This window comes from Falco cherrug, chromosome 3 (genome assembly GCF_023634085.1).
Source record: "Falco cherrug isolate bFalChe1 chromosome 3, bFalChe1.pri, whole genome shotgun sequence".
NCBI classification, from domain to species: domain Eukaryota; kingdom Metazoa; phylum Chordata; class Aves; order Falconiformes; family Falconidae; genus Falco; species Falco cherrug.
Genome location: NC_073699.1, coordinates 26,200,942 through 26,221,407, shown reverse-complemented (window position 1 = coordinate 26,221,407; position 20,466 = coordinate 26,200,942). Strand labels below are relative to the sequence as shown.

The 20,466-nt window shown below is 37.8% G+C and overlaps 1 protein-coding gene across 1 annotated transcript in view; it reads right to left on the bottom strand.

Moving 5' to 3' along the window:
• Positions 1 to 20,466, bottom strand: part of ANGPT1 (angiopoietin 1) — a 171,657-nt gene that overhangs the window by 26,484 nt on the left and 124,707 nt on the right. The window contains exon 7 of the mRNA XM_005431811.3: positions 16,315 to 16,481. Coding sequence (XP_005431868.1) covers positions 16,315 to 16,481 — 167 coding nt within the window. The remainder of the gene's footprint in view (positions 1 to 16,314; positions 16,482 to 20,466) is intronic.

The window sequence follows — 20,466 nt, the reverse complement described above, 5'->3', positions numbered from 1 at the left end:
TGTTTGCTTGGTTTTCTTAATGCAAAATTAAGTTTAAAAAATGCCAAAATGAATTACGTGGCACTAAGACCTCTGTAGAAAAATATAAACAGACTGTTAAAACATATTTCAACTCCCTTGGCGTCATTTGTGGCTGATAAACAGTCATATATGAGTGAAAGGTTCACTGACTGTCACACATTTATGATCCAAGTTCTTTGCTGGTGCCACACTGACCAGGCTAACAGGGATCAGCATGTCTTACATGCTTTTTTCCCCCTAAAAACCCAGGTCATGACCTTATAAGAGCTGTGATTCACAATAATGACTTCTTTGGTTCAAATGACATTGAGATTGGTACAAAGAGGTTTTACTTCAGTGCAACTCAATTATAATGCTAAAGAAAAGAAAATAGAACGCAAACGGTGCACATGCACTTGGTCAAGTGTGGTGAGCTGTTCCAACACTGATTTAAAATTGAAAACGCATCAGCTTCTAGTATGTGATGAAACAGAAGGCTGGAGACTAGACTCTGTATGGCACCAGGTGCTCATCTGTCTTTTTCTAATTAGGCTTCTGTCAATATTGAGTCCCTCCTTCTTCCATGATAATAAAGAAGGTTTATTTAAGCTTTGCAGACCAATCAAACAATAAAAATTACACTGCATCAGATACCATAATACCCCTGTCTCTGATGTTCAAAGTTGTTATCTGTTTGTACATTCATATAAATTAGTAGCTCTTTAGACATGGTGTAGACTTCTTCTTTGAGCTCTAACTCATCCACTGCATTGCTGCTATGGACCAAATAATGAACAATATCACTTTTTATTCTTTTTATTACTGTTACTTTGGAGAGAGACAGCAAAATCAAGTATGTTTCCATTTGCTAGGAACAAATCCTAAAACACAACATCAAAACAACAACAAACTCTTAAATTAAGATTGATGCAACTAATGACTCCTGAAAAATCAGGGATAATCCCTTTCCCAAATTCTCTTCAAGTTTCACAGGTACATTGACTTCATGAAAGAAGCAAACTCATAGAAAATATCACACCACTTTTCTGGTATTATCCTGAAAATGTAGTGAATCCGTGCAGAAAGTGTTCTCAGAATCAGGGTCTAGAAAACTTGCCAGTAGAGCTGTTAATGATAAAAGGGGGGTGGGGGGTGGGTAAAAAATCCTCTGGAGTTGGTTTGCTGGGCAGTTGGTAACAGACTTCAGAGACTTTAACCACAAACATACTAGATTAAATAAGGGTCACTAAGAATTTCTGCATGTTTTTTTGCAGGCAGATGAAAGCTTGCTCTGTTGGGTCTCTGAGCAGACATGAGCTCATTCTGCCCACACTCCATCCTGGCTGGAAGCTGTACTGTCGCAATGAGCATGACACTGAGCCTACTTAAGGGCAGGATATATTAGCTTGGGCTCAATGCCACATTGACAGGTCTACCGAGCTTCTGTTTAGCTCAGAGTCTGGGCAGAGAGTCAACAGCTATGTGGGCACAGACAGGGCACATCTTTTTGTTAGAAACTATACAGAGGGGGCCTCCAGGTCCCATCCTTTGGCTAATGGTGAAAATTGTGGACATTTCAAAAAACTTTCCAAGCAGCATAATTTTTTGTACATGGAGATACTGTCACTAATGTGAAATAAATTCATCATAATCTTATGCACACTTGGTGGTCAAGTTCACATTGATGGCAGCCTCGGTCAGCCACAGGAATAATATAATTTTTTTTGCTGAAATCAGAAGCACATCTCATTTTTTGTATCCACATTTCAAGCCTTTGTGGACTGTCAGTTGGAAGTGTCAGTTTCTCCAGGTTTGATCAAGGTTAGGACAAGAATAATGTCCAGGTTAAATATTTTGAGCTGGACCTGAATTTGGATCCTGAAAATGTACTCCACTTTCCGACATTCACAGATAATAGTGAGGAGAATGATACAGTCACAGAATCACAGAATCCGTTAGGTTGGAAAAGACCCTTAAGATCATCATGTCCAACTGTTAACCCAACACTGCCAAGTCCACCACTAAACTATGTTTCTAAGTGATACATCTACACATCTTTTAAATACCTCCAGGGATGGTGACTCAACCAGTTCCCTGAGCAGCCTCTTTCAATGCTTGACAAACCTTTTGGTGAAGAAATTTCTCCTAATATCCAATCTAAATCTTCCCTGGCACAACTTGAGGCCATTTCTTCTTCTCCTATTGCTTATTACTTGGAAGAGACTGACACCCACCTCACTACAACCTCCTTTCAGATAGTTGCATTAAAGAAACTATTCTAATACAGAGATGCTTTGTAACTTTGAATTTTACTGAGATATTTTTTCCTCACTCTGTATTTTACTTTTGCATTAGTCTTTCACAGTCCTTTACTGTTTTCACCCTTAAACTTAGAGATTCATTTTGTTGCAAACCTAAATCATCAACATATGTGATTAGCAAAGATTAATGAAAGTTAAAATATTCACACTGTTATGCTGTATCCATCTATAACTTTTGAAATATCTTACACATATCCCTGACAATTCATAGGAAGTTTTAACACATGGTATAGGAATTAAGTAAATTTAAACAGTGAAAGAAAGTGTCAAAAACAATACTCAATTGCTGATTAAGAAAATAATTGTAACATTTAAAATTAGTTATTGTGTTATTTAGTTTTTTATAGAAATAGAGCCAAACATCACACCTCTTATGTCCGTGCAGTGGATAGCCTGAATTTAAATGCCATCTGAACTTGCAGTTGTCTAGTTATCCTACACATGACAGTTTTGATATGAAAAAATGCCTCATGGGTGGAAAACATGCAGAAGTGTTCCAGCTTCACAAGGTTCTTTTATTCAGGAACTGTTTCATGTCAAAGCCCAGTGGAGATGAAGAAACAATATTGCCAATTTCTATACTAAATTCTACACTAATACAAACATCAGTAGGTTTAAGCTCTTTGTAAATGCTTTGACAGAATTAACTTAAAGAAACATAAATCTTCTTGGTGTTGTTACTGGCAAAAGTGGGAGCTCTTACCTTGGGGACAGTGAGATCCATTCACACCAGAATTTTATAAATTTTGTCAAAATACTTGTTTGACATTCTTTCTTAATACAAATATATAGAGGTATCATAAAGCAACAGAGGCTTAAAACAGACCAACACTGTGCAAGAAGACTAACAATAGAGATTATTCATAAAGATAATACCAATAAGATGAGAGTAGTCATTTGAAATTGGAGAACCAAAAAAAATGGCCATTACCTTATAAAAGCCTGTGCAGCTTTCTCTTAGGTGCCCCGTCATGCTCTGTCTGTCCCTGATAGCTGGGGAATAGCTGGTGAAATCTCCACTGAGCTACAATACGTAACAAGTAAGATCACTACCGAGGTTCCACAGATATTTTTTCTGCCAATACTTACATGCATTAGAGTTCTCTTGGATTTATGTGCCTGTGCAGTAGCCCTCAGCAAGGACTTCACTATGCTGTTCTTGCTTTACATGATATTGTTCTCAAGCAAGTCTACTGAATTTTTGTTTTCTATAGAGATCCTCACCAGGTAATAGGTAGTTGAGCTACCAGTGGTTGTTCTTCTTCATGTAACAACTTACTGATCTGAATGGTTAACCAACATGTAGGAGTTGTGGTTTCTATTCACTGAGCAAGAGAAAGGTTTAAAACCACAAAGCTTCCCTCACAACAGTGCCATAACCAGCAGCATGTGTCCCACTGCAAAAAAAAATTCAAGATTCACTGAGCCTTAGAGGGAATATAAGTCTGTAGCAGAATTATCTGCAAGGTGTTCAGAGTTCAGTGATAGTCCTCACTGCTTCATAACATATTTGCATCATTTACTCAAAGCCTGTTTAATTCAAAATGAGACCTAATCCATGGAGCAGGGAGCATAATCTTAGAATTCCCTCTTGCCACATCATTGATAAGTGACCCAGTACCTACTCATTCACTGAGCAGTGAATTCTTCCCTGCACAGTATCAGAGCTTCATTGACAAGCCTGTTCCCCTGCAGCAAGAATTGCTGCTTTCTCTTGGGAAGCAGTAACTACGGTCTGGATATACTCTGGCAAATGAATGCATTAATCCAGGGTCTTTCATTTCTTTCCTGAGTAAGACAGGACATTGTCTCCTACCTTCAGGCTGTGGGCTGTGAACTGTCAGTGGATATAAACAAATGCCTTGCTATTTTCAGAATTTCCTAAAGGTTAACTCTAGGCAGCTCTCTGCTTTGCATGTTGCCTGATTTGGCTTCTGTCTAAGGAGCTTATCTCGCCCCAGGCATGCACAGAGAATTGAGTGTCCCAGATAGGGTCCTGCAGTCTGTTCCTAAACCAACAGCTCTAATGTTAGCACTGAAAATCTTTATCTTACCTACCTGTAGGAAACCATGTCTAATTTGTGAATAAGCACTTAAATTCATTAAATCCAGGATGATGTTTAAGTCTGGTAAGTTGTTACAAACCATTTTTTTGTTGTTGCCTCAAGAAATCAGTAGTTTAAATTGATGTGTTTATTTTATTGTAGATAAGCTTTATGGGAAAATAAGATACTTTTGTTCTTACTCATATATTTTCATTTTCTTAAAAAATGAATCTAGGAGCCTGGTGGAGGAGATAATGACATGCCCACTATGTCCCATAGTGATAGATGTAGTGGAATATATTGGAAAACAAGCTTCTTTCCAGCTATGTGTTTGAAAAGCCCTGAAACACCAAAGTAAAGAAAAGTTTCTAGAAACATAAGAGCACAATCAAACTTAATTAGTGAATGTTTTTTATCAAAACCCCTGGAAGGTAGGTTCTGCAGGTACATGAAAATTGATATATGTAGAACAATTATCCCATTTTGGTGAAGGAAATATACCAGTTTGAAGAAGGCAATTGAAAATTAACCAGTCAAAGGAAAAAGAAAGAGAAAAGCAATGGTGAAGACAGCAACAATTTAAACATGGCTTGAAAGAGCTAATATTGAAAATAGACTAATAGAGATCTACCTTTTATTGATGAATAAGTGGATACACAAAAATAGTTAGGTCATTGTTAGACATAATCTGGAAAAGTCACTCTGGAGGCTTTGCTTTTCTCCCAGAAAGCACGACTGCTCTACAACCAACAGTGTATACCTTGTAATATGTGCATACCAGTACTTTTTTAAACTCTCAAGTGAAGAATTTCCCAGAGTTTATGGAACACCTCTGTTGGTTTCCCTCCATAACCTAGATACTGGTGGATTAAAGAGCTCTAGCATTATTTGTGACAAAATAAAACACAAAAAGAAATGTTAGGGGCTTTAAATGTGTTTTTTAAACAGATACTATCTGATAAATTTTATCATTTCTGGGCTTACCTTGCATATATGAACTGGCATTTAACCTTCCAAAAAAAGATTTTCATTTCACCTGAAATGCAGTTCATGCCTGTGATTAATTGATTTAGAATAGTGAGGATGTTTGTGCTCCTCCAAGTATATTACTGTACCAGAGTATATAGATGTTCTTTATCAAAAAGGGCCTGAAGACTAATAGCAGCATTCATTTTACATGGAACCATTTAAGAGTAAGTAGGGTAATGATGAAAACTGTAAATACCTAACTCTTTCAGAGCAAATAATACAACTTCTGTGTATGGAATTATTTGTGCCACGAGACCCCCAATGAACCACATAATACAATACCAAATTAAATTTATCACTTCTAAAGATATATGACTTATAAGCTTAGAAAAGTAATCATCAATGTCTTTCTGTCACATGAAAGAGATAGTTTAGTGAACTATGTCAGTACAAGATCTCATTATTAGTTCAGTAACAATGTGTAGCTCTTGGAAAATTAATTATTATATTTCATATGGACAGTTATAGTTTGGTATTGAATGTCTGCTACAGCTGGGTCTGGTATAGCTGTGCTTTCCCGATTGCAGCCTGTGCTCTTTTTTCACCCAAACATGGCAGACAGTCACTAGATTTTGCAAAGCTGTCAGTTATGAAGTTTCAGGGGGATAACAAATAATTATGTACAGCTTATTGGAAGACCTACTTTGCTAAAGTGAACCCATTTTCTTGCTTCTTGAAGGGAATACAAGTGAAAAATTATTTGGTGCTGGGAACCGTCCCTCTGCTCCAGAGCCATCTTCTCACCAAAATGGGCATGTAGTGGGGGAAAGTGCTCTGCTACTCCCCAATCCACTATGCAACAGACCCCTCTTCCCTACCCCTGAGGAGCAACACATCATCCTTCTTCTATCCATTCCCTTCATTCTCTCCCACTATTCACTTTGCTACTCACTCATTCCTTTACAGTATTCAGTATCATACAATCACAAAACCACAGTATCATAGAACAGTTTGGGTTGGAAGGCACCTTCAAAGGTCACCTAGTCCAACCCACCTGCAATGAGCAGGGATATCTCCAGGTAGACCAGGTTGCTGATAGCCCTGTCCAACCTGGACTTGAATGTATCTATGGATGGGACATCTACCACCTCTCCAGGCAACCTGTTCCAGTGTTTCACCACCCTCACTGTAAAAAAATTCTTCCTTATATCTAGTCTGAATATACCTTCTTTTCGTTTAAAACCATTATTCCTTGTCCTATCGCAACAGGCCCTGATAAAAAGTCTGTCCCCATCTTTCTTATAAGCCCCCTTTAAATATTGAAAGGCCACAATAAGGTCTCCTCAGAGCCTTCTCTTCTCCAGGCTGCACAACCCCCACTCTCTCAGCCTTTCATCATAGGAGATGTGTTCCATTCCTCTGTTCATTTTTGTGGCTCTCCTCTGGACTTGCTTCAACAGATCCATGCACTTCCCATACTGAGGACCCCAGAGCTCAATGGAGTAATCCAGGTGGGGTCTCATGAGAGCAGAGGGACAGAATCATCTCCTGCTTCTTTTAATGCAGCTAAGAATATGGTTAGCTTTCTGGTCTGTGAGTGCACATTGCCAGCTCATCCAGCTTTCAATCCACCAGTACCTCCAAGTCCTTCTCTGCAGGGCTGCTCTCAATCCCTTCATCCCCCAGCCTGTATTGATACCAGGGTTGCCCTGACCCAGGTGCAGGACCTTGCACTTGGCCATGTTGAACCTCATGAGGTTCACATGGACCCACTTCTCAAGCTTGTCCAGGTCCCTCTGGATGGCATCCCATCCCTCAGGCATGTCAAAGGCACCACTCAGCTTGGTGGTGTTGGCAAACTTGCTGAGGGTACACTCGATCACGCTATCAATGTCATTGATGATGATATTAAAGAGTACTGCTCCCAAAACAGACTGCTGAGGGACACCACTTATCACTGATCTCCATCTGGATATTGAGCCATTGACCACTACCCTCTGGACGCAGCTATCCAAACAATTCCTCATCTATTGAACAGTTTCCATCAAACCCATCTCTCCAATTTAGAGAGAAGGATGTTGTGGGGGACCATGTCAAAGACCTTACAGAAATCCAGACAGATTGCATTCCTAGCTCTTCCCTTGTACGCTTATGTAGTTACTCCATCATAGAAGGCCACTAGGTTGGTCAGGCAGGACTTGCCCTTGGTGAAACCATGATGGGTGTCTTGAATCACCCCCCTGTCCTCCATGTGCCTTAGCACAGCTACTAAGAGGATCTGTTCCATGATCTTCCCAAGCACAGAGGTGAGGCTGACAGGTCAGTAGTTCCCAGGGTCCTCCTTTTTAAAAATGGGTGCAATGTTTCCCCTTTTCCAGTCACCAGGGACTTCATTCGACTGCCATGACTTTTATCATGGAGAGTGACTTGGCAACTACCTCAGCTAATTCCTCAGGACCCTGGAGTGCATCTTGTCAGGTCCTATAGACTTATGTATGTTTAAGTTCCTCAGGTGGTCATGAACCTGTTCTTCTCTTACAGTAGGAGAGACTTTGCTTTCCCAGTCCCCATCTTGTTGTCCATCCACTTGAGAGGTGTAGGAAGAAAGGTTGCCAGTGAAGACTGAGGCAAAACAGTTGAGTACCTCAGCCTTCTCCTTATTTACTGTTACCGGTTTGCCAGTCTTGCTCATCATGGGGGATATGCTTTCTTTCACCTTCATTTTCTGGCTGACACACCTGTAGAAGCTCTCATTATTGTTCTTTGCATTCCTTGTCAAGTTCAGCTCCAGCTGCACCTTGGCCTTTCTGACTCCATCCCTATCTAACTAGGCAATGTCCTTATACTCTTCCCAGGACACCTGTTCCTGCTTCCACTGCTTGTGTATCCCTTCTTCCCCTTTAGTTTGAACAGTAGGTCTCAACTCAGCCATGCTGGTCTCTTGTCTTCCTTTCCTGATTTGTTACACCTGGGGATCAAGAGCACTTGCACTCTATCAAAAGCGTCCTTAAAGATCTGCCACCTCTGTTCTGCTCCCTTGTCCCTGAGATCAGTTTCACAGGGGATCCAATAGACTAATTCCCTGATGAGCTGGAAATTTTCTTTCTTAAAATTCAGGGTCCTGACTTTACTCTTCACCTTGCCCATATCTCTGAGGACTGTAAACTCCACTAGTGTGTGATCACTGCAGCCCAGAATGTTACTGATTAGCTCACTTGTGTTGGTGGCCATCAGGTCCAGTATCACATTGCTTCTGGCAGGACTATTACCTGGCTTAAGAAGTTAACATCAATGCAATCCAGGAGTCTCCTGGATTGCCCAGAACTTGCTGTGCTACTTTTCCAGCAGGTGTCAGCTTGGTTGAAGCTCCCCAGCAGGACTAGAGTACACGAGTGCAATGCTTCCTGTAGCTGGAGTAAGAAGACCTCGTCAACAGGCTCCCTTTGACTGGGCAGCCTAAAGTACACATGAACCACAAGGTTCCCTTTGTTGCATCAGTCTCTAATTCTTACCCATAAGCTTTCAGTCTGCTTGGGGCTATTCTTTAGAGACAGCTCTTCACCCTCTATCCATTTCTTGATGTAGAGGGCAACTTCTCCGCCCCTCCTTCCTTGCCTGTCCCTTCTGAACAGCCTGTAGCCATCAATAGCCACACTTCTGTCATGGGATTCATCACACCAAGTTTCAGTAATGGCAACTAGGTCATAGTTTTCTAGAAATATGGTGGCTTCAAACTTCTGTTTGTTGCCCATGCTGTGTGCATTGGTGTAGAGGCACCTCAGCTGTATCACCTTAGAGGAACACTCCTTAATTCCTTTGAGGTATTTCACTGGTGTTTCCCTGTTGGCTTCTAATACCTTAGGAGCCCCCCTCTCATCTTAGTAAGACTTCAGCTGTGCTCCAGTGTCGCTGGCACATCTCACTGTGTTCTTATTATATTCCCTAACACAGAAGAAGAAAACCTCTGCTCCTGCTTCAGGATAGTCACAGCTATTGTATAGTGAACTATAAATGAGCTTTATGTAGTTAGAGGTGGGAACTGATCAGCTGTGGATGGATAGTATACATATGGATTTATGTGGATTAAGTTAAATTTTATTATATATAAACTCCACAAGTATATTTGCATTAACTTTCAGTTAGTCATTGAAAATGTTATATGTCATTTCTGCTTACATTTGGAGATAGTGCATGGGCTGCCAGTGAGCTTTATTCACTGATATAATATAGCAATACTGGCCTGGATCCAGGAAGACCTCTGGTTAATGGGCATCAGATTGAATCCCTGCACTTCCAGTATTTAGACTTCATGGAATTTTATTGGACTGAAAGTGTTCTTAAATAGAATGAAGTTATTTCAGCCAGACATATTTATATATATATATATATATATATATATACACACCTAGAGACATTAAATAATTTTTCCATATTATCCGTTTTACGCCATTGTTTGGTGCAAAAATATTTAAAATATTTTCAAATCATGGCAAGTATGTATATTACAGATATCATTCTGTCTGTTAATAGGATTTTGCATGGATATTTCCTCTGAATTAGACTTGCAAGTGGAATTTCAAGCTTCCAAAGAAAAGTAAATTACTGTGGACTAAAACTTTTGCACCATGTCTATTTTTTTAGTTATTCTGTAGTTTCACCTTTGGCAAGAAAAGTACTGGGGTCTGTCTACAAGGCTGGGTCTCAGCAGATCTGTGTTTATTTTCTTGTTTTGCTACAGATTTCCCATGTGTCCTCCACTGCACTTTTTCTTTATCATCTGAGAATGGACCCTTTGAGGGCTTACTGTGATACAAATAATACAGAACAAGCTAAGCAGAAGGCTCAGAAGAAATTGCAGTTCAGGGTGATACCGTGTTTTACCTAAACTGATCAAGTGACACAAGTAGTAAATAAGTTACTTATGGCAAATGCATCATTGAAATGCCTGGGTAATAACAGAGGCCTACACCCATATTTGAAAATGAAGTTTGTACATTGAGGAAAGTGACAATGGTCTGTTAACATCCTGCTTCTGAAACAGCAATACTGTGTGGAATATACTTTTAAATTGGAGATGCATAAAACCAGCTGTCCCCATAAATGGCATACTCTCAGATAATACTTCCTTTACTACCTATTACAGCATATTCATTAGTACAATCTAAAAGACTGTAAAAAAATATTTTTTCTCTACTTTAAAAAAGAGAAGTGAGAAATTTTTGTAAGAAATTCCAGCACTACTTCAACAATGGTAATTAAATAAATCAATAGACTCCACCTAAAAAAAAAGTCAAAGATTAACATTACATCAAGGCCTCTGGCTCCAGGCTACCTATCTAGTTTGCCTAAGAAAACAGAGAGAAATAATACTATTGCTGAAACTAAATATACAAACTCTTAAACAAACAAGAGCTAAAAAATCCATTACTCTACTCAATAAACTAAAAACTTTCTGCTACCTGGTCCCATGAAGTCTAACCATTGTTAGTTTACATTCAGCAACTGGTCCGGTTTCCCAAAACAAAGCCTGGAGACAGACAGTATTTTGGAGAGCCTGGAAACTGAGCTACCTAGATTTGCATGAATCATAAGACCACATTAGTGGTTTGAAGTGACCTGAAGAATGCAAATGACTGCCTTTTCTGTTTGCAACAAATTCCTTCAACTTCTTGCCTCTGAGGACCCATGTATCTGATTCTTCTCTATATAACTGATATTCTGTCAGCTTGTCTCTTGCCTGTTCCACTGATAATGTATCGATGCTCTTATTTTCTTATAAGATTTCCTAATCTCTTTGTCATGCTGTTTCCAATATAAAGACTGTTCTCCTTAATTTTAACTGTTAAAGTTCAGCCATCACTTTAAGCCCATGATTTACTCACAGAAGTCAGGATGATCTCTGTCCCTCACCAGTTTTTACCTATACCTATAGCAATCCCAAAGCCTTGCTTACCTCAGCAGCACTGCCTCATCATTTAATCCTATTCCTCCATGGATACGACCAAAGGTGGTGGGTCATTGAAGCAATGGACAGCTTTTCTAAAGAAAAGAATGACTAAATACTGGAATATATTGCCATAGGGAGGTGAGGGTCTATTCAGCCTCTCTAAGTGTTCTGAGGTACAAATAGTTTGGCCAATTAAAAACTGTATTTCTCCCATTCTCTATCCCATGCCTTGCTTGGAAGTGCTGCTTTTGTATCATAGGTAGTGAAAACACATGTGCCTGCAGGTTGAAATTACTGCTGTGCAAAATCCAACATCAGTATATCTTTTAATTAACTAATATATGGGATTATGAAGTGTGGTGCCTGAAATCCCAACACATGGTTACTTTTACTGTTTAATTCTGGAGGGGGCTGAGGACACAGGTCAAAGCACCAATGTCATATCTATACAGCTCCTAAGAACATCAAACAATGTCAACAGAATATAAAACAGTGGGCTAGGTAGAGTCTACACAGGAAAATAGGAGAGGCTGTGTGCCGTGTCTTCTGGGAGCCTCCTTCAATTTATGTTTTTTTCTGTGACTAATTCCTTTGACTTAAATTAAGAAACACTGCATTAAATGGGGCTTGCGAGATTTCACTTCTTACTCTGTGGAGATTTTACTTGTCACAGGGTAAGACTGGCAGAGATAGTTTTCATCGTATTTACAGACAACCCTCTGTGTAATCATTTTGTGTAGATAAGAAGCCTAAGGATGTTCCAAAGGAAATTACTCACTTAAATATTTTCATGCTATTGAAGCTTTCACATGTGGTATAACATTGATTTTCCTGTTTCAGTTACCATTTATCATTATACGTTTACTGTATCAGTATCTACCTTCTCATCTCAACTTTCTTTCATGCAGTCATCATCTGGGATAAATAGATTTTATCCTGCATTCCCAGAAACCCTTTTGGAGCTGTCTCATTTTGAAAGAGAAACAAGTATATTTTTAACATACATGTGTTCAGTATTACTCTTTTTAATCATAGATTCTTTAAGCTAATAAAAGTAGTAAAGAGAATACAAAAAGCCCAGAGAAAAAACAGAACCCTTCTGAAATCACCAATTGGGAGTTATCCAGACTGAATCAAACTTTGCATAATGCTGGGGCTGGATTTTGGAAAAACAGCATGAAAATGATTTTCCATATTTTCTCAGACACATTTTATGGCTTCATGGTATTTGTTTTCTTTTTTTTTTTTTTTTTTTTAATTTGCTACATTCACATGTGAGACCTGGAACCTTAATTTTTTTTTTTCTCCGTGTCTTCCAAATGTACAAGGTGCTGCCATAGCATAAATGAAAGATGTTCCACTTCCTGAGTTTTTGCTTTCATTTCAGTACTCTTTCTCTGTTTCAGATCTCCTTGATCTACTGCCCAGACCAGCTTGGAAACTTGTCTCTACTGGTTATTATTTCTTAGTTAACTTGTATTATTCAAAACTAATGTAGAGTGCAGCCAGACTACAATTACTTATTTTTGCAAACACTGTTGAAGAAGCAATATTTAATGTGGGTCACTAGCAGAAAATCCTAACAGCTTCCAAAATAAAGAGACTATCTAATTTGACAATATTATTTCAAATGAACAGCAATTAAAGTTTGAAAAGGTATGCCATTCTGTGTTTGAGGTATTGAAAGCAAACATGGCAAATGCCTGACTACTGTGAAGGAAAGACACTGCAAGCAAGAGGCTGGGAACTGTGGTTTTCAACTTCAGAGGAGTAATTTAAATTCTTAATGGCAGCTCTTCAGATAAAGACAAAACAGCATTCTCTGAAGGGTGTCCAGCTGTTTAGGACTCAATAATCATACTTTTCTTTGGCCTGCCTTCTGGATTTGTTTCTATCACAGATAGTGATTCTGGCAAGCAAAATAAAGGGGTTTTATGTCATAGGATGCATTCTTGTAATAATTTCTAAAAGAGCCCAACCTAATTTTCGTTTGCAAAATGTCTGTTGGACATACATCTGTCTGGACTAGGCAGTAGTCCATTTGTCAAGCATGAAAAACAATTTAGATTTGCATATGGCTTACACTTCATTATTTCCAGAATTGTCACTGTATTACTCAGTTATTTCTTTACATATTTAGACATGTTTGATTAAAAATAATTGAGAAATTAATCTGAAACCCAAAGATCTAACAGAGATGGACAGAGCCTTTTTACCTTTTCATGTTTCCCTCTCTGATTTTTCCAGAATGAGTGGAAACAATTCCCCATTCCCTAGACACAGGAACTTCTGTTATACCATAAGGAGGCCATATACAGACAGCATGAGTAGAGCTCATTCTGGCCTTTAATTGGACTAGGAAGTAGGACAGGAACTAAAAATGTAGTCATTAGTCCCAGGTCAAAATCCTTCTTATTTTTCTGTAAAAGTGACTAGAATATGGATAGCAGAATTTATCCCTGTTACTTAACATTATATATTTTGAGGCCTCTACAACCTTCCTGATATAATTTCTACATTTTTGAAATACATCTCTTTTGTTTTTCTTGTTCAGCAAGAAGAAAAGTCATGGATCAGTTTTCACAGTTTCACAGTTTCATAGAAAGATCTCCCTTTCTTCTAATGAAAGTGGATTTATCTTCCCTTCTTTTCCTAAATATTTCTCTGTCCATATAGACATCTTGGAGACCTTGACTGATGCAGGATGATTTTCCAGGGCTACTCTCTATATGTCCATCAACATATTAAACCTATTTAATAAATCTCCAAGTTCCTGTGTTATCAGCCAAGGCAGAGAAACAAATCCTATGCCCAAGTCCTTTAAAGCCTCTTTCTATGAGGCAAAGTTTATTACAGATGACAAAGGGCAATTCAAAATTTGATTAAAGTTTAAATTTTGGGCTAGGGCTTGCTCTTTGGCCTTCAGAGTTAGCGGCACACCATGATTCATGTCTGTATGGCTAGGCTTTCTTCCCCAACAAACTAACATGGACTTGCTCACAGCGTGCATTGCACAGTCCCTGCTCCATGGGATCCCACCATTGTGTTCAGGGATTGCCTGGGAATGTGCTACTTGGATAAGGGTAAAACTGTGCCAGGAAAAGCGCAATCAATCAAATATACAAAGGCAACCTTACTTCGTTTCTTAAGCCGGGGCCCTGATCCTGGCTGGTTGTTGGCATCTGAGACAGTCTCAGGTTACAGTCCCCAGCAGAGTTCCCAGACTTGGATGGACAATGGTCCAGCCCTTCCCCAAAAGTCCTTGACTCTTCTGTTGCTCTAGGCATGTTACATGGATTTATGATAGGCAGAAATCCCTTAAGCACTTCAAAGTTGCTCTCCTACCTTACTACAAATGCAATCTAGCTTTTGAAACAAAACCAAAAATCTCTCCTTATTTTGCTGTGAATGAACCCAGATGAGTCCTGAAAAGAAATCCTCCCCTAACTTAAGCTTTAACATAAGTTAAATATTTAACGTACTTCTGATTCCTCAACAATACATGCTGTCCCTATCCAGTCCCAATAAAAGTGAGAAGAAAAGACACTGTTTTTGTTAGCAAATTCAGCCATCTTAATTCACCCTCTGAGTAATACACCTAGCATCTTCTCTGATTTTCGTAGTAATTTTTAGAGGTATGTGTAACTGTCCTTTAACATTTTTCCTCACTTGAGAAGTATTTGACCCATCTTTTATTTTTTAGTATCTTCTGCTAATGTTTATGGCCCAACATCATCCACTTTTACAATGATGTTTTTATATTTTGTATAGATATTTCTAGCCTCAGTTTTGAGACATTTCCTTTACTTATATTTAGTCTTTACCTAGGAGTGCCTCAGAACGGGTGCTCCACCTTCCTGAATCTGGGGAAATGGCATGCCATGGGTGCCAGGCACATCATTGCTGGAGGCAATAGAGATCATAGCTGTCCTTTGTGTGCCTTGGGATAGCCCTTGTTTTATGCTAGAGCAGAACTATGCAGATTGCTTCTAAATGTGGCTTTTGCACTTCTATGTTATCCAGTAGTACCCTTTGACAAACCCCAGAGGACAGGGACATTATGTGTTCCACATGGGTGGAGTCTTGTCAGCAGAAAGAGCAAATTGCTCTCATTGCCATTTCTCTGGAGGCCCAGGGAGGAGGGAGGCAATCGGCATTTCTGAGAATCAAGTTAGTTGAATTTAAAAATCTGAATGACAACCTAGTTTCACATGCTATGACTTGATCTTTTGGTTTTACAATGCATTTGTTTGTCTCTTAAGTCATATGCTAACTAGATGTGCTGTAATAAATAATCGAGGATCTTATGGGTTTCATTTTCTTTCTCCAATATTGTACTGTCTATTCAGATGAAGCAATGACTAAGAAAAAAATAAAATTTAAACACTTAGATCATCAATATCTTTTGTGTCTCCAAGGTTGGGTTTTTTTTTCCTGTTTTAACAAGCAGACTTAAGTTTCCCGTATTTTTTATCTTTAAAATCCCCTCTGTAATTAATGGCATACTGCTGATGCTGATGAATTAAGCTGTCCAGTACCTGCCACCTTGTTTTGTGTTTTATCTCCTCACAAACAGATCCAGTGTTCTGTTTTTCCTCTTCATTTACACTGAATTTTTAGTTTAGAATTATCAGGTTTTTCAACGGCATTTTTCATCTTTTCTTCCCACTTGTGTTATTTCAGTTGTATGTTTCCAAGGTAGAAAACCTTCAAGCTGTAATGGAGAATCCATTATCCTTTTCTATTCAACCAGTTTTGAGACATGATGGTCTCAGATATGCTAAAATTTATACAAAGTTTTAGCAATTCTACCAGCCAGCGCGATTAATAGATCATACCTTGTTCTCAGATATGTTAGGTTTAGTCTAACCTTCCATCACTGAGAAATACAAATTCTATTTTATTTTTACCCCCTTTATTCACTTTCAATGAAAATTAGTTTCATATTATTATCCTTTCTCATATTTAAAAAGTGAACAATGAACAATATTTATCACTGAGCAGAGTCAAAAGAATGTCAATAGATTCTTACCTGTAATTCTGCTTTTCATTTCCTATGTGAAATCTGTCATACTGTGAATATGCCCGGTTTCCTTCCCAGTCCATTAATTCAATTCTTAGAGAATATTGCCTCTGACTTGTTATTGCAAAGATAAATTCATTTCCCAGCCAATGTTCACCTGATGGGCTACCAAAACCCTAGAAAAAAGTTGGCAAAATAACTAGATGTAATTATTGTAATTGGTAGAATCTTTATACAATAATAAAGTCATAATTATATTTTACTTATACTTTCTAATTACTGGTCATAGCTTCCTGTGCTCCAGTTTGACTATCTCTAAAATGAGTCTACTGATATGTACCATGTAGAAGTGTCCTGCATTTCAACTGATATTTGAAAGGGCAGTTGGCTTCATCAGTTGAAAATAATTTTCCAATTATAAGATATTAATAGTATGATGCGGTATTTGCACATCCTTCAATAGGAATACTGGACACAGTCATATTCTAAAATACATTTCATATAGTGTTAAACTTAGCTATAATTTAGACAATTATGTCAAAACAGATTTCTATTATATGCTATAAAAGGTTAAAAAGAGTTTAAATTAGCCTAATTGAAACAAAGTTGGATAATAGTTCATGTCTTAATCTCTGAAGAAGAATGGACCATTTCTTTGCTGTCAAGTGTCTGCCACAACTGAAGGAGGGATGTTTTTAGTTTCAAATCCTCTCCTGTATATAAAACCTGCTGGAAAGGACAGTGTCTGTGAGTGAGCCTCAGCTGTAATCTTTATTTACTTCATTCTTGGTCCACTAAAGTTCACATTGGCTAAGATTTTGGTTACTACAAAGTTTTTTTTTTCTCACCATGCTGACATGACTTAAGTTATCTATGTATATTTTGGTGCTTTGAAATCTTTAACTTAAAGAGTTAGCAGTATTCATACAGACTACTCAAAGCACAGCAGGGGATACTGTAACTATATTTTCTGAGAATGAAAAAACCCACCAGCAATAGAATATTTAAGGTACCCAGCTCTTCTCAGATTTCATATATTCAGATGATATTATTTTCAGCTAAGCAAACTATACAATTTTCAAACATGGAAAAAGAATAATAAAAGAAAAAGTATAACCAAATTTCAAAGTGTATTCCTAGACCTATACTTTTATGCATCTTCCAGGTTTTATTTTTTTTTTAATTTTAGTGAGTATTTTACTACACTAAATTTGATTTTATTTAATGTAGTTTAATTTGTATAATTACAATTATTTTTCTTTGTAAATACTAGTTTATTCTTGAAAACTGTTAGCTCCATTTTTGTTCTCTTTAAACAATAATCATTACTTGTGAAGAATTATTTCAATATGACTATGCTTATTCATATTTCTTAAGATAGGAAAAATGAAAACTGGAAAACTCCTGATTTGCTTACCGTGATGTGCTAGGCACGTTTTAGAAGATTCTTGTGAAAATTTTCTGATTAAATGAAAGATTGGATGATTTTCTGGCATGTGATATAAATTCACTCTCTGTTACTAAGCTGTGACTGCCAGATATGGGAAAGAAAAAAATGATAAAACAATCCTGTTTTTAGAACAGGTTAGACTGCATCCAATCTCAATTATTTTCCTTTATCGTTAATTATAGAAAATTAGTTTCCCTCTGCACTCTTCATCATGACATTTAACAGCCAACATTTGTTCTCAGTTTTAGATCATTAATTAAACCATGTGATCTGCCGTTGATTGGGTCAGTGTACTTTTCAAGAATAAGTTTGAACATTTTCAGAAAGCACATATTTTTTAAAGGGCATTAAATTAAAAGACTTTCTTGGGACTAGAAGTTAGGTAATGGGAAATGTATCCATGAGGCACATTGGCAAGAAACTGATCTCCTCTATATGATATTTCACTCTTTCCTAATGTGAGATGGGAACACTGAAAGTACAGCCCTCTTTCTTTCTTGTTCTTTATTGCTTTGCCCTGGCTCCAGGCCTGACTAGTTGGGTCTGAAGAGGATGAAGTCCTGCCTCCTCAGAGGCCATGCAGCAGCTGAATCAAGCTGCAGCAAGGCTAATACTTCAACAGGAAATGCATAGGTATGCCAGCTGCAAACTTCTAAAGAAACTTAATTAAAAAAAAATTAGAAATTTAAAAGTTTATGAATGGATTAAAAAAATACAAAATGGAAGTATTTTTTTCTTGTTCCTACAGTGAATTACATTGCTCCTCAAGCTTTCCCATGGTAATGCTTCTGTATCTTTCACCTACTGCTTTGATCACATTTGCATGCATATTTGGCTTCATACACACTTCCTAAAATACAAACGCTTGTTCCTCTCCTGCATAAAACCACTCTACAGCTGACATACCATTCTGTAGTTTTCACTGTTTTCTATCTGTCCGTTTGATCCTTTCCATCTTCTTGCCTGGACTGTGCCCTATGACTGTCACACATGGTCTCCCCTGTTCTAGCAGCTTTGGCAGTTTCCTACCAGAACAGTCAGTGGTTTGTCTCCAACATCCTCTTTCCCATTTGTCATTGCCACTTGTCTCAAAGGAAGGTAAAATATGCTCTGCAGTGGCTAACTAACAGACAGTTTGCTTTCCTAAAATCCAGAAGACAGAAGTTGAAGCATAGGTGTCTATGCACCAGCCAAAGTATGTTTCTTTGCAGACTTCATGGTTTCTTATGCACAGAAGATATACTATTATTCTTATCAGCTGTCTCCCTTTAAAAGAAAATTTCCAGGAAAACCTTTCTCCCTTTTTCCTGCTGCTGGCAAGCTGAGGGGAGTCCCCTTTGAACTGTGGTTCTATCAAATGATATTTGCCTTATCTTATTTAGATTACATCATATTCAGGATGTAATACATGTGGATTTTTAACATTATGTGTTCCTGTACGTGCGCTATATAAACTCCAGACACCACATATATAATTATTCTGAAATAATAATTTTTCTTCTTTGCATTTACACTTCTTTTTCACATGTGTTGTTACAGTAAGATGAAAATCTATCACTAAGTGGTTTGGTCTCCTGACCAGAGGAAATGAAGTTGCAGCAAAAGGGAACAGAAGGAATATAAAAAGGAATATAAAAAATTATGAGGAAAGCCACCACATTAGTTATGAAAAACTGTATCCTATTATAAGGAGCTACAATACTGAAACTCAGATTAGAAATGCCCAGACTAAGAGTGATTCTTTTTTTTCATTTCTTATCAGAAGCAACTTTTTTTAAACAAATTCCTTGCTCTTATGAAAAGAAAAACAAGGAAGTAAGTGGAATATAAAACATCTTTCAAGCAAAGAATGTTCCTAAGCAGAAGTAGTGTATTTTATTAAACACCTAATATGGCTGGAAAAAGAAATAAACAAACAAACAAGCACTCAAAGCTTTCATACATCTAAAACAAAGAAGAGCAGTACATTTCTGCTAAGCACAGAGTTGGAAACAATTTCTTGAAGTATAAATTTATTATGCCAAACTCAACTGTTGCCAACCTGTATTTAGTCTACAGTTTACTGCCTCTATTTTGGACCTGAAGAAAGACTTGCATGATTGCTGTTTTTTTCCAGATACTTTGACTGACTTAATAACTACACAGCTTTCCTTGTTTATATCTCACTTAGACTGTCATTGCTACAAGAACACTACCAATTTGACAAGATACGTAAACTTTTGTGTGCAGAAAAGATTGACATAGTATTAGCCAAAGAAATCTGAAAAAAATGATTTAACTTCTTGTTTCCATTCCTAGCCCTGAGGCTGGCAATAAAAAAATAATAATAATTTAAAAAAATGTTGTGTTAGGTTACTTTGATTTGATTTTCAAGACCTTTAGCCTTCAAAGTACATTTCAGAATTTTACTCAAAAATACTTTTTTTTTTTTTTTCTTCAGCCAGAAAACTTTGGAAAACAAGCTTGGGCAATTTTTATGCCCACCTGTCCTTCATTTTTGTGCAATGCTTTTTGAACACTTGAAGTTGGGATAGAAATCACACAAACTTAAAGTTCAGCAAGGTTTCAGCAAAAATAGTGTCTGGGATGAGTTGCTGCTGGGAGAAATCCTGAAGCAGAAGCTCAGCAGTTACCTATTCCAATTGCTTATCAGCAAGTGCACACCAGCCAGCCAAGTGCAGACGCTGAGCATGTATTTCCTTGGAGGACCC